The 14439-nt window shown below is 36.6% G+C and overlaps 1 protein-coding gene across 2 annotated transcripts; it reads left to right on the top strand.

The window, feature by feature from the left end:
- LOC122842583 (guanine nucleotide-binding protein G(I)/G(S)/G(O) subunit gamma-4) lies at positions 1 to 14064 on the top strand. 2 transcript variants are annotated; one of them, XM_044136587.1, is made up of 3 exons: positions 1 to 105; positions 3899 to 4004; positions 12965 to 14064. In XM_044136587.1, the coding sequence occupies exons 2-3, from the start codon at positions 3906 to 3908 to the stop codon at positions 13091 to 13093; spliced, it is 228 nt and encodes a 75-aa protein (XP_043992522.1). In that variant the 5' UTR covers positions 1 to 105; positions 3899 to 3905; the 3' UTR covers positions 13094 to 14064. The 2 variants fall into 2 exon arrangements, with proteins under 2 accessions (XP_043992522.1, XP_043992520.1); XM_044136585.1 differs by lacking the exon at positions 1 to 105 and adding an exon at positions 177 to 813.
- The last annotated feature ends 375 nt before the right edge of the window (positions 14065 to 14439 follow it).

Here is a 14439-nt window from a genome sequence, read left to right as displayed (position 1 = left end):
GGCTGGTTCTCTTAAAAGAAACAACTGAAATCAACCTAAAAGTGGTTCATCAGACACGAAATCCGCTTTCTTTCTCAGCCACCTGATCCCCAGACTTACATCCAGGTGAGCTGAAGAGAAAAAAGACATCAATTAACGTGTACTCGGGTTAAATGTTGAATTTATTTTAAGGCTTGTTACGCATCTCTGCCAGGGGGGAGATATCAACAAATGCATGATTAAAATATAGTTATTGATCCATGTGAAGAGAACCGTCGTTAAAACTGGGTGAGGCCCGTCAGCTGCTGCGGGGAGGACCCGGTGATGTCAAAGCTGATGTAAAAATGAAACGGGGAAGCCTGCAGATCTCTGCCGCCTTCTGGAGCGATAAATCAGGGAGGGGGGACAACAAACCCGTCCGCTTCTAATTAGAGTAGCAGGCGGTGCGTTTAGGGCCAGTTTGTCCACTGGAAACGCTCCTTCGCTGCTGCAGCAGCTCCTTGTCCGCGGATCTCGCAGCCTTTGCATCACAGATTTCTCCGTCACACCGAGGTTTCCCCCCTCTGCTGCATGCGTAACATCTCTCCGGGTCCAGCCGTGGAGCGCACCGACACCTGACCGCTCGGATCGCATCAGAACCCGCTCGGATTTTCCTCCATCAGATCAGAAGCGAGGCTGGGATTTCCTCCTATCGTTTCATTTTTTTTATATTATTCCTACACATTCTCCTCCTCCTCCTCTTCTTCTTCTTCTCCTTCTTCTGTGTGTGTGTGTGTGTGTTGGGTGGAGTCAACCCGGAATTCTCCAAATTGGAAAAGCATTGGCACGACTCAGGTAGGCAGCCTGATTTAATGTCTGTTTATAGTCGAGCATTTTAGTCCTAAAATCCAGATTTTTGAATCTGATTCGTAGCGTGGGCTTTTCAGGTCCAAGCAGGGCCGCAGCTCTGTTTTTGTCTCCTTAGAAATAAGGAGAGGCGCCCGCGTCTCGTTTTGACAGATTTGACTCTACAATCAGCATCGGTGCGTTTGGATAAAACGACACACAGGCGATCAGAGGCTGAAATCCAGCCGGATGAAGCCTCACGATGCGCGGATTGAGGGAGAATTTGTAGGCCTGGTAGCTCCGTGCGAGGGTGTGTGATTAGAAGCTGCAAATTGATCACAAATACCAAAAAAAAGAAAGAAAAAATAAACCGGCGATTCATTAGAAATGAAACACTCTGTCTTCCATCTGCTTTATTATCTCTGACTTATCTCGGTTTGATACGATGGAAGTGAAGCACAAATAAAGGCAGGGTGCATCCGGCTGCACCACACGTTGGTGGAAGGCTTCATGTCTTCATCCTTATGAAACACATCTGTGGTTTGGTGCCTCCTCCTCTCCCTGCTCCTGCTGCCAAACTGGGCCAAATCAGCGCTGAGGGGGGGTCAAAACCAGAGCAAGTCTTGGTCACTGCTTGTCAAATGTGGTGACTGGAGGTGGGCAGAGTACGCAAACATTGTACTCAAGTAACTACTTCAACATATTTTTTACTCAAGTAGAAGTAAAAAGGAGCCATCCAAGAAATAAAATAAGAGTTAAAATTTTTGTACCGAGTAATCTATCAAAAACACAAGTGAATTAATATTTAAAAATTACATAAACAGATGGATCAAAATATAAAGTTATGTGGAAATTTTGGTGTTTTAAAAACCAAGTGGAAAGTAATTTTTGTAAATAACATAATTATGTAAAACTAGAGACAGAGAGATGGAAAAACAGTATTTTTTTCCCTTTTTAATTTCTTTCCCAGATCAAACTTCGGTCTAGTTTTATGTGTCTGGACTGTTTGTTCATAACAGCCCAAAGCCGTTATAAACAAACTATTTATAGAGCTGACAATAAATCTGATCTAATCTAATTACAAAATAACAAAATGAGGCAAACGTTTTTCCAAAGCAATTTCTTTCAATACAAAAAGCTCATGAAATTTTGGTGTGTCCAATAAATGTTTGGCTAAAACATGTTTGTTCTTCATTCAGTGGAGTTACTCACAGTGGGTAGAGGATCAAGAAATTTTACTGAGGTAAAAGTCGCAGTACTTCATATTAAAGTAACTCAAGCAAAAGTAAAAAGTGCAGCATTGTAAAATTACTCCAAAAAAACCAATTTTTTCTCCAAAAAGTTAATCAAGTAAAAAACTGATTCACACTTTTTGATTTAGAAAAAAGCTTTTTATGATTTTAGGCCAAGAAAGATGATTAATTGCTTTTATTTTTTATTTATTTATTTTTTTAAACAAAACAACTCAGGCTTAGTCAGATTGGATGAATAAAGCCAGTGAACATCTGTTGTTAAAATTAGTCAGAGATTCTCAATAGAATCTAGGTCTGGACTTTGACTAGGCCATGCTAACACACAAGTAACCTCTCCATTGTAGTTCTAGTTATAAGTTTAGGTGAAATCTAACAGGTTTTCTTCCAGTATTGCTCTTTGTTTAATCCATAAAACATTTTATTTAATTTTGCTTATTCATGTTTTTATTTTCGTGTTTAATTTTTCAGTTTTATTTTCCTCTGTTGTCTCTCTTTGATTTGAATTTGATTTGTGGAGCCTTGAGGATTATTATGTTTTTACAGTGTATGTTTGCATGTATACTTATGCTTTGTACCACTGCAAAACCATTTTACCTGACAAAATATAAATAAATACAAAAGAATAAAGTAGACCAACCTATCCATCTTTACATAAACTCTGAACAGGTTTCCTGTTCTCCCTGAAGATAAAGCAGACCACAGCATAATACCACAACCTCCATGTTTTGCTGTGGAGATGATGTGTTCAGGATGATGTGCAGTGTTTTGCAGTTTTGTTTCATGCAAAGTATTTTGGATAAATATGTTTTTAGGTGTATCAGATTAAAGGAGGCTGAATTTAAATAAACCTTCAAATTTTTGCTTCTAAAAAATGTTGAAACCAGGTTTTCTTTCCACTTCATAATTATTTGTTAACAGAACAGGTGAGGCATCTGCATTAAGGCATGTTTTGTGATAAAAAATTTATATTTTTAAATGTTTTTGTACTTCCATTTGGGTATCAACTGCTTCTAAAAACAACTCAGAGGCTTAAAATAGCTATCCTGCTGTTTTTTGCCAATAAATTCATATTTTTTGGTGTCTGGAAAACAATCCGATTCAAAAACCTCGTGATTGTTGAATTACATTCCAATCCGCCGTTACCTAGCAACCCCAACGAAGTCCAGCTCATCACCTAGCAACCAAAGCTGAGCACCAGCATGTTTGGATGCTGTATGCGCTGTACAATGGCTGCTGGAAACGATAAGTGTTTTGCTGCTGACTTACCATTCAGAAACCACTTGCTGGATTCTTCTTGGTTGCGCAGGGAGCTCCATTTCTGCTTTTCAAAGACGTGGGTCTCCATCTGTTTGCAGCCATTTTTATGTGCGCCGTTGAGCTGGGAGTTGTGGCCAGCAGCACATTATTTTGATTTAAAGTGACAAGAAGCCCTAAAACAGCTCAAAAAAGCAGAAGAAAGCAGACTGAAATTTCATAATCTAAGAATGATTTTGTGCAAAAAAATGTAATGAACATGTTTTTTGTAGACAAGAACACAAAACCTATTCTATACCTATTCTAACCTGTTTACAGAAGCATAGTAGGTCATCTTTAAGAGAAAGCTGGGAAAAGAGTGGACAGATTCCTTCCAACTGAGGCAGGATTACGAACGTTATGATTTGAAATACTTTAAATACTTTCAATAAGTAGTGAATATTTAAATTTAGCTGCTCAAAAATAAACTACACTGCACAAAATCTCTTTTCCAAGACAAATAAACAAGGTTTGTAGGGACAGACTGCTGGAGACGTGGCAGAGAGTTTCCTGCTCACTTTCTTTTCTACCTCTGCTGTGTGTCACAGGCACACCATGAAGGACAGCATCGTCAACAACAGCACAGCCAACATCTCCCAAGCCAGGAAAGCAGTGGAGCAGCTGAAGATGGAGGCCTGCATGGACAGGATAAAGGTACACTGGCTGTGTTTGTTTTCAGGTTCAGCGTTTGTGCAGCTTTTTCTCTTCTTGGTTCAGATGCATGAAAGTCCTCTTGAACACTGAGTGTTAAAAATGATCAAGATTTGTATCTGATACTAATTGTAAGCATAATGCACTATAATACACTCAAGTTATCATGTTGTGTCATTTTATGAGAGATTTTCTGAAAAAAAAAAAAATCCTTTTGCAGAATTGTTGACTTTGCAGAAATCAAGTGGTGACAGTAGAGAGAAAGAAAAGTGAAAAGCCAATCAGAATGCAACCATTTGCAAGCTGCTAGTTAAACTCAGAAGTAATGGACGAGTACTATGCTCCACTTAGCCATAAAGAAAAAGACAGTCAAAGAGATACAGCTAACCATGCAGTCACTAAGCAAGAAATACTTAATACTTAAAATAAATAAAGTAAATTACATCAGACAGGGAAGGCACTCAGCTACTTCTAGGTTTTAGAAAGTACACAAAATTAACAGCAGCAATAGCTCTACAAATGACTTTGACCGGGAGAAGTTCAGAAAAGTTACTCTAATACCTGATTATTAAAGCTACATATTTGTTTTGCACTCAATTGACTTAATTTTTAAATGAGATGTTTGCGCTATTCACCATCTGTCAGGTTAAAATTGTGGGAACTTGCAGAACAACAAATTGTTTTATTCTTAACTCTGCTCCAATTTTGTTTTATTTAACATCAGTTAGCCACTTTAATCAGACATTTGAATCACTGAGAAACTTTTGATTTATCCTAACACTCTAAGATTTTCTGTTGTTGATTCCACATTCATTGTGTTATTTGATATTCTTTATATAGAATAATTAAGGTCCTGGAGGAAAATTCAGTTATTTGAATAACTTTTTTTGAGTTTAAATTATTATCTGGACCAGTATTAAGAGAGGTTGCCTTGAAAAAAATGGCTGCAGTGTTACTAATGAAAGCGTAAGTTTGCTCTGTGACTGAAGGTAAACATTAATATTGGTTGCCAGGTAGGGACATTTTCATATCTAATCGCAGACACATTCTGCGCACATATGTCAGTTTATTTACCCGTCTAAAGCTGTGGGTTGATCCTCAGTTGGTTGGTCTGCAGACGCTGATGCCTACAAGTTTCCAGATTGCATGATGACAAGATTCACACTGTTCAGTTGTACCTGCCATATGGAGAGCTGAAAGAGCAAAGACCTACGAGTCTCAGGATGACTTTTTTTAGGTTTTAGTGGCAAAACTACTCAAGCTCCTTTTAGCTCTGTCTTTATCAGGATCTATAATTTGCAGTGTTCTTCCCATAAACATTTATTTATGGGGGAATTTTACTGCCAGAAGTCAAGAGTGGATTGTTTTCAGTTTTCAGCAAAGAGAATTTCATCTTTTTGCTCTCAAAGTATCTACTCTCTTTCAAATATTCTCTGTTCTCCTCGTGCGCAAACTTTCTCTCTGCACAGAACAAATTTGTGCTTGCAAACTTCTCTGCTGGACCACCGTCACCTAGCAACCATTCCAGCCAATAGAATGCCAGTGTTCGCTTGATAAAATCTCCTGGTTGTACTTCTGTGGCTACAATAAATAGCTGCATATGGTCTTCTGACAATTTAAGTTTCTGCTCCTGTGGTTGTCAGAAAATCATGACATTTACAAAAGAGTAATTGTTTGTTTTTGTCAATTTAACATTTTCCCATCTGTGCAAAACTTGAAGAAGGATTTTTGGCCACATCATTTGGTGCAATCGTTTGTCGTATAAACACAAAACTGATATTATATCTGTGCTCTCTCTATACTCAGTATCTGCTAAACCCATCCTAAACACCTGTTCCTCTACTTACTGATACTGTTTTAGACTACATTTCATGTGGTAAAGACTATTTAGCCTGTCAACAACATGAATAACAAGACCAAAATCACTTCCTCTAAGCAGATAAAGGTTTTTATTACGTAACGCGTGCCACATTATATTTTCTTTAGGTGGAATATTGCTACTAATTGAGTCAGTTCCCCTCTTCATTTTCATTTTGTATCCATTTTACCATTTTGTTCATTTTACTTTGTACATGTAAATATTATGAGCTTAGTTTATTTAGATATGAAGGTCGGCAATAATACAAATGCTTAAATCTTCTTTATAAGTTATCATCCATAATTTATACCTGCTTTATGCTGAAATGTTGGAGCTTTTATTCTTCACAGCCCTCTGCTATTCTTCAACTTCAAATTAATTATATTAGTAGTGAAAGTATTGAAGTGTGAAGAACCATTAAAAAGTGGTTACAAAAATGTGCTATATGTATAAATATATATGTGTGTGTGTGTGTGTGTGTTGAACATTGCGTATGTCTTTGTAAATGTGTAATTTTAGTTGAATAGTTTTATGATTTGTAAACATTTAGATTTACCGCTATTTTTGGTGTTATTTGTAAAGTTACAGTCAGAAATCAACAGCAATAATTTGGTTTATTTAGCCTTTCGAAGAGAAAGTATAGTCAGAGTTCCAAACTAAACATATAATTAGTTATTGATGGTAAACAAAAAGCAAAACCGACTGCATGACAGGAAATGTTATTTTTTCTATTTTCTATTTGGTCCATGAGATCATGAATAAATATGAGAAAAATAGAAAATATTATTAAATGATGTTACAGGATAATGTTTTTAGTCAAGAAACCAGTTTTAAATGGGAATGTTTTTCAAGAACAATACATTTCTATCATGCAGACACAGTCATAGTTATCAATAAAAGTAGTATCAATAGTATTACAAAATATTAAATCATACCTAGGCAGAAAATATTGAAATTGAAATGCACACTTTTTTTCCGAACTACTTCCAGCACCGTTTTTTGTTGTTGTTGTTGATGTTGGGATCATTTTGGGTTCTCCTCATTTTGCATTTCCGAAGTTAAAAGTTTCTACATAAAGCAAAAACACATGAATGCGTACAACGCAGTAGTTTTTTATTTTTTATTTCCGTTTAAAGTTAAGGTCAGTCTCATAACTGTGACGTTGGAAATTGTGGTTTACTAGATAGAAGGTCTTAACATGTGTTATAAAGAGCTTGTTGTGCAGCTGAAATGACCGTGTCATCATGTCGTTCAGAAGCTCCTCATGTGCTCCAGGAGTCGTTTCATCTCTTCCCCGAGGCTGACGGTGCAAACAGCGTTCTTATTGAGCCAAGATGCATCCACAACTGCTTAAAAAAACCAACAACAATATGAGAAGATATGAACTTTTGCTAGACTTGTGCATCAAAGTGAAAATGAAGTATTGATTAGATGGTGACGTGACTGTCGCCTGCCGGCTTGATGAACCAGCTGCTTGTTTTGTCGTATTTTCACACATTGTGTTCGTGCCTGAAGTGAGTTACTGAATGAATTTGCACAACTGTGGTGAAGCTATTGGATTGTAGCTGAAAAACATTTTGGTGAACCAAATTTAACAATGAAGAAATACAATTTGATTAGATCTAGTTTTAGTTCTGAATTTCTGTTTCTGTTGTACGTTAAGTGCAACATTTATATACTAAAATGAAAAAAACTTCAAAGTGAAGCTTTATCACAGGTCAACTAACATCATTTGCCATCAAAATAATATGTAAAAATGACCAAAGTATTGGGGAATATATCTGGGAGTTTATGGCGAAAGTATTCAGTTTACTGTTCAAAACTGTTATTCTACACAACATTGAATCTGGTGTAAACTTACTGTTATTCCAATTGACTAAGGTTACGTTCACACTGCAGCCTGAAGTGACCCAATTCCAAATTTTTTGTTAAATCGGATTTTTTTTTTTTTTTTTTTTTGCTCTGGCCGTTCACACTTGCAAATATATGCGACTTGTATGTGAGCCCCAGTGTGACCTGAAAGTGACCCGCATGCGCAGCAGAGGGCCCAATAACGTCACACATGTAGAGAGTGGTCAGTGCTCAGTGGTTGAGGAAGTAAACATGGATGCTAACGGTGAACGTAACGTAGCACAGAGCAACATGGGTACACAAGAGTGATTGGCAGCACTAAGACCCTCCTCCTAATACAAGTATGTCAAAAACATATATTTTTATTAAAAAAGTTTCACACTGGAGTTTAATAAGTCTATGTTTACATAACTTTCAACCTGCAGGAGCATATCACCACTACAATCCTCACACTTGTGTTTCTTCAGCAAAATCCTCAATTTTTACATATTTGTTCCTCCATAAATACACAAAAATTATTGATTTTTACGAGAGTTTTGGTTATTTCTTAAACTTAAGTAAGACATCTGATGAGAGGAGGTTGGTATCAGTGGAAGGAGCACCACTTTCTCATTAATTGCTCAGTCAGCCAAAGAAATGTGATCAGTGCTAATTAGAAGGACTCTCCCTCTATCATGGGGCTGAAGTGTAATTACAATCAGTCTGGGCCTAATGACACCCTCAGTGCAGTACCACTTTTCCTCCTGTGGGGCTCCTGCTCTCTGCAGTTTATATAATTACTGCATTTAGTTTCATTATGAAAATAATTGGGTTGTTTTTTTTTGTTAAAGTTCCACTTTGTGAAGGACTGAGCAGAGGTTTTTTCAGAAAGTGGACAGACGGCGTCTTCAGCTTTATAGCTTTAACTTAGAAATTCTTTATTGTCACTTTAAGCAATTGTAGCCTTCCCTCACACAAGTATAATTTGTGATTTATGAGCTTTTTTAGCTGCAGAGAAGTTGCAAACAGATCGCAGGTGTACCATTGCAGACAGAAATAAAATGAAGCAGATCATCTGGAAGAAACTAGCGACAGTACTGTAGTCAGAGCAGAAAAAAAAAGAAAACAGAAGTGTGCAGATTTTTAACCATGCGTAACGACGATGATACAGCTCTTGCAATCTGCTTCTTTGCAGTGTAATCTTTTTGGCTACCCAGTGGTAATTTGATGCCAGCAGCACTTTTCGAATCATTGGGACGATGAGATCTTCACTGGTGGGCTGAGTCGCTTCTACAGTGGCTTTTAAAACTGTTCAACCTCCTGGTAACGTTCCAGGTTTTTAAGTGTTATGCATTTTGAACCATCATATCTGTGACTTACATCCCATAAAACCAAACATTTGTGAGTTTTCTAAGAACATGATTAGAAAGTTTTCAGTTTTGAAAAATTTAATAAACACAGAAAAAGCACTTCTGAATTTCACGTAAACTCCTTCCTACTCCTAAAAACTGTTAAACATTTTCCTGCAACTTTTTTGTTAGGTTGAATGAGTCTGTTTGCTTTCCATTTTATTAAAAAAAAAGTATTGTACTGTTTAAGTTCATAGGTCTGGCATAAATGTAATATCACTTCTGGACCGGATCACTGAAGAGCAATTCAAAATCCATAAATACCAAAGTAAGAGAGCGTGCACTGATCGACGCAAGGCGGACTGGTAAAACGTTTAGTCTATGAGGATGGAGATTTAAAAAAATCAATTAATCATTAAATAGAAACAGAAACACTTCTTGTTTTCTTAAATGTCTAGCTTTGCTTAGGCGATGAACATATTTGTCTAAAGTAAACATCTCTTCTGCTACTTCTAGTAAATCCATCTTTTATTAAGCAGGATTTAAGCATGAATCATGTCTGACTTCTCATTAACCAGCTTTAATCTCATCCCAGAAATTCTTCATAAACAAACATCCATCATATTTATTATGTTTCCGTCAACATTTAGAGCTGGAAGATAAACAAAGGGAACTCAGGCAGAGAAAACCAGGAACTTCAGACTTTGTTCTGGATCTTATTAAGCTCATCTAGTTATGACTCTGTGTACGGATGGAGGATTTTAGTTTTTCAGAAAACAAAACCAGCACACAAACAGATTTTTTACTGTAAGATTGTTGTATTTTGCATGACAGAAACCCTAAGGTTTCTTTCTTTCTGTTCATGTTGCAAAACTTCTTCAAATCGCTCAAGTTTGAAAACACAGACGTCTTGTGGGTTTTTTGTAATATGGTTCTGTTAAACTTTTTCTCCCATGAAGTCATTTTATGGAAGATTTAGATGCATGCTTGTTCTCAAAATAATGCTGAGAAATAAATTTCTCCTTTATATTTAAATACTTGAAGGTTTTGGGTCAAAACTAAACAGAATAAAAAGAAAAAGAAATGTTAATTTGTCACAGTCGCATGTTTACCATATGAAACAAAAGAGATCCTGTTTGCTAATTAAGTTGAGCTTGGTTAAAGAAAACAGAAAGAGGAACAGGACTTATATCACTATTTCTTTGAAATTGCTTATTTATTTAATAAAGTTTAACAAACTTAGTGAAAGCAGATTTAGCTGCACCAAAGTCTGCTTTTGAGTAAAAGTTACTGGACAGATCTGTTCCTCTTCACTATGAAATTAAAGAAAATTAAAAAAGCGTGATTTACTGAAATCTAATTATTTTGTGTTACCAAATATTTTATATTTATTTCATCCTATTGATTTTATTCAAAAGTAAAAAGCCTCAATGGCCAAGTTTTTATCATTGTCTAATTCCAGTCATGGACCGCGCAAAATTAATCCGGGGGCCTCAAATAGCCCCTACGCCGCACTTTGGACACCGTACCTTGACAAATTACCCATCATATACTAAAAGTAAATGTGTATCTTTAAATCAGCCTTTTTTAAGTGAGAAGATATGTCTGACATCCAGATGCACATAAAATGATTCCTTAACATTTAAAGGAAACATCAACAATGGCCCTATTGATTTCTGAAGTCGTAACCGTTGCTGATCATATTTTTGGCTTTGTGCTGCACCGTTGTCGAAGCGAGAGCTTCACATGGCCGGATGATGAGCGTTGTGTGATGTATTCTCCCCTGAGAGCAGCAGTGGGTGAGGTGAAGTGGCAGGCGGGAGATCAGATGGCTCTCTGCTCCGTGCAGATCCCCGGGCCCCGGCCGTCCCTCCGCTGCAGCTGCTCCTCTGCTCTCCATTTGCCTCCCCTCCTGTAACTCCCACTCCGCTCCCAAGTGGAAGCCTGCGCTCACATACAGTCTGGCTGTACTGTAAAAAGATAAGGCCTGCAACTAACAATTAGCTTACTAATTGACTATTCTGACAATTAATCGATTAGTGGGATAAAAAAAGGCACATTTTACAGGTTTTTCCTTTAACCACGTAAAGGAGCTGGTGTGTGTAAATTTTATAAAACTGTCACCATGTTGTGACTGTTTGTTATGAGACAGATAATCTGTGAAAAGATCGATTTCCTCCCTGAGTTTCTGTTGGTTCTGGATCTGTCTGGTTGATTTTTTTCAATAAGACCTGTTGCAGTAATCAATACGGCTGACAATAAGTGCATTGATGAGTTTCTGTAGATCTTGTTGAGATGTTAGTTCTTTAAATGTTCTTCAGGTGATAGAAGGCTGACTTTGTAACCATCTTTATGTGACTCTGAATGTTCAGTTCTGTGTTTTTCAGTATAGTTTAGTTTTATTTTGTTGTGACTTTTTGTTTGTCTAATTCGGTTAATTGCAATTAATTTTTAGAGTGTGTTAATTACATATTGTTTTGTTTCCATTTAGTTTTTATTAGTTATGTGTTTTATATGTTTTACTTTTTTCATACTTTGGTAAATTTTTAGGGCCAGAATTCGAAAAGGTCAAAGTATTGTATTTTAACCAGTTAATGAATAAAAAATAACATTTTCAAAACATTTACTCAATTATTGTTGAACAACAAACTGACTGGTATTTTCTGTTGCCAGGAGGAAAATGAAGTGTCGTAATTTGCCGATGGCTGACGTAAACTGTTTATGTGTTCAGTTCAAAAGGCTAATAAGTAAATTCATTAAATCTGTAATTTCAGTATCTTTTAGTTAGTTTAGTTCCAGTTAGTTGTAGTTTTTCTCCATTAGTTACCGTTTTTATTTATTTCCATTAGCTTTGAGGATGTTCCTAATCCATAAGAGCAGATCTATCCAGTCTAGTTCTATGGCTTTATTATTTATTTTACATTATATTTAGAATTTCTAACTTCCAACTAACCATTATAAAAAAGGTTTGTTGCAGTTTTTCCTATTTTTTTTTTATTTATTTATTTATTTATTTTTTTCTGACCAGTGTAGTCAACATGATAATGTTTAAACTTTTTAAAAAAAAATAGGCTGTAATTCTCCTTAACAAATTAAAGTTTTGCTGTTTTTACATGTTTGGCCAAGCTTTTGAAGCTATTTAAGTGTGCTGCAGAGTAATCAATGTAATTCACTACATTTATGCCTCAGTTTAAAAAAAAGGAAAATTTTAAGTCAATCGACCATAGTTGTGTGCTAACTAGTTACATTCACTCAATTTATTTGAGTAACGTTTTTGGAATAAAAAAGAAAAAACTTTTAGGAGTATTGAGAAAATTTATTATGAAATATTTCTACTCTTAGTTGAATAAAATTTCTGAATTTTCTACCCAGTGAATGAAAAAAACTAGAAATTCACCAGACACAGACTCACCTGCAGTTTTTGCTAAAGATTTTGATAAAGTTTTTTATTGAAAGAAACTGATTTGGAAAAATTTTCTTTTGTCTGATTTTGTTATTTATTGCTACGCATATGAATTATTGTCATTTTGGTCCTTAGAATACAAAACTTTCCATTTAACTTAATACTTTGGTCCATCTGATGATGAAATTTTTTAAAATTAAATGACTGATATTTTGATCAGACCTTTTACTAAATACTGTAAAAGGTCCAAGAAACTACTTCCCGTGAGTAGTTTCTTGGATGGATACTTTTACTTTTACTTAAATAAAAGTATGATGACGTAGTGCTCTGGGTATTCTACTCACCTCTTGTATTGGCCGATACTAAACCTCAGATATCTGTGTCTGTATCAGAAGTAAAAAAAAGTGGATCATTTTAACTGACCACATGTTGGTTAAAATGTCAAATAGAAGATGGATTCCTGTAAATATGAAAACTCTAAAAATTTTGATGAACATCTGTTCCCTCTACATCAACACCCCAGGTCTCCAAAGCAGCTGCAGACCTGATGGCGTACTGCGACGCCCACACACGCGAGGACCCCCTCATCGTTCCCGTCCCCGCCTCCGAGAACCCGTTCCGGGAGAAGAAGTTCTTCTGCAACATCCTCTGATGAGCCACCGCCGCCGCCGCAGCAGCCGCTACGAGTGCAGGCTTGGCGTTGCCTGGCTTCTCTGTCTTCACCACACCTGAAGCTATTGGCCATCAAAGGCGTTGAGTTGAGTTTTGCCTGGTGGACACTCTGTTGTTGCTGGTCAGCTCTGTCTTAGTGGCTGAGGGTTTTGGGGGAGTCAGCCACCGAACTGGCAACCCAGTGAGCGTTACCATGTCTTGTTAAATAGGTTTGTTATTGCTTTGTTGTTAGAGAACAGCCTTGCTCAGTGCTTAATGAGATGAAAGATGTGTTTTGTTTTTTCCTTTTTCATTTTGAATTTTCTTGTGCTAGATTGTAACTTGCCTCAGGAAACAGAAAATTTGCCCAGTGTTGAAACTTCTACATTATGTTTTCCCCTTTTACTTTATTCAGAGCAAAGAATACAAAGTTTTTAATTAATTTTTCAAAAGTGGTGCAGTCTGATTTTATAGCAACATTGAAATTTTATTTGATGCCTCCTTTAAACCTGACAGGAGTCTCAGAAAATTAACTTTCTTTTGTGGAGCCTCCAGCTGGCAAAAAGCAACTTCAAATCTCATTTAAACTCGAGATTTGACTTTGACTCATGGACTGGAACTCAAGTCTGATTGGGATTCTTTATAATTAGAGGTTAAAACAAACCCCTGATTATAAAGCTCTGACACATAATACATCGTACTTGCATTATATTCCTATGAAAATATTAGCTTGATTTATTAGCTCTGGCAGACCTTCATTCAAGCCACATCCGGCTTATCAAAATAAAAGCATTTCCATTATTTTTATTCAAAAATGTCAAAATACTTTCCTATCTACTCTTTCCACAGTGCCTCAGGCATAATGTTGTGATGTATACCTCACCTTGGAGCATATTTACCTTTTAGGCTTTACAAAACGGTTTTAAATAATTCAAATTGAGGTGGAAAAAACCTGTAAACCCCAAATACTTCAGTATAGAGCAGGGGTGTCAAACTCCAGTCCTCGAGGGCCGCAGTCCTGCAACTTTTAGATGTGCCTGTGCTGCAGCACAGCTGAATAGAATAATTAAGGCTCTGGAGAACTGATCTACTCAAGGTGGAGGTAATTAAGCCATTTCATTCCAGTGTTTTGTACCTGTGGCACATCTAAAAACTGCAGGACTGCGGCCCTCGAGGACTGGAGTTTGACACCCCTGGTATAGAGTTAAGGAGTACATAACTTTAATGCAGGGATTGACAAAATAAAAGCATATGGTTTTATTCATTCACAAATTCAAAGATGTTAAAGACGAGAGACCTGACGAACACTCTTCCTGTGATGATGTGAGACCTGATGTAGACATAAAT

This window comes from Gambusia affinis, linkage group LG13, assembly GCF_019740435.1.
Source record: "Gambusia affinis linkage group LG13, SWU_Gaff_1.0, whole genome shotgun sequence".
Lineage (NCBI taxonomy): Eukaryota > Metazoa > Chordata > Actinopteri > Cyprinodontiformes > Poeciliidae > Gambusia > Gambusia affinis.
Note: the sequence above shows the minus strand (reverse complement) of the source record. Positions and strands in the feature narration are given on the sequence as shown.

Excerpts from the sequence above, each read along its gene's own strand:
- LOC122842583 (XM_044136587.1), top strand. The coding sequence starts at position 3,906 with ATGAAGGACAGCATCGTCAACAACAGCACAGCCAACATCTCCCAAGCC. Across the intron at positions 4,005-12,964 it reads CCTGCATGGACAGGATAAAG|GTCTCCAAAGCAGCTGCAGA; the intron begins GTACACTGGCTG and ends TCAACACCCCAG.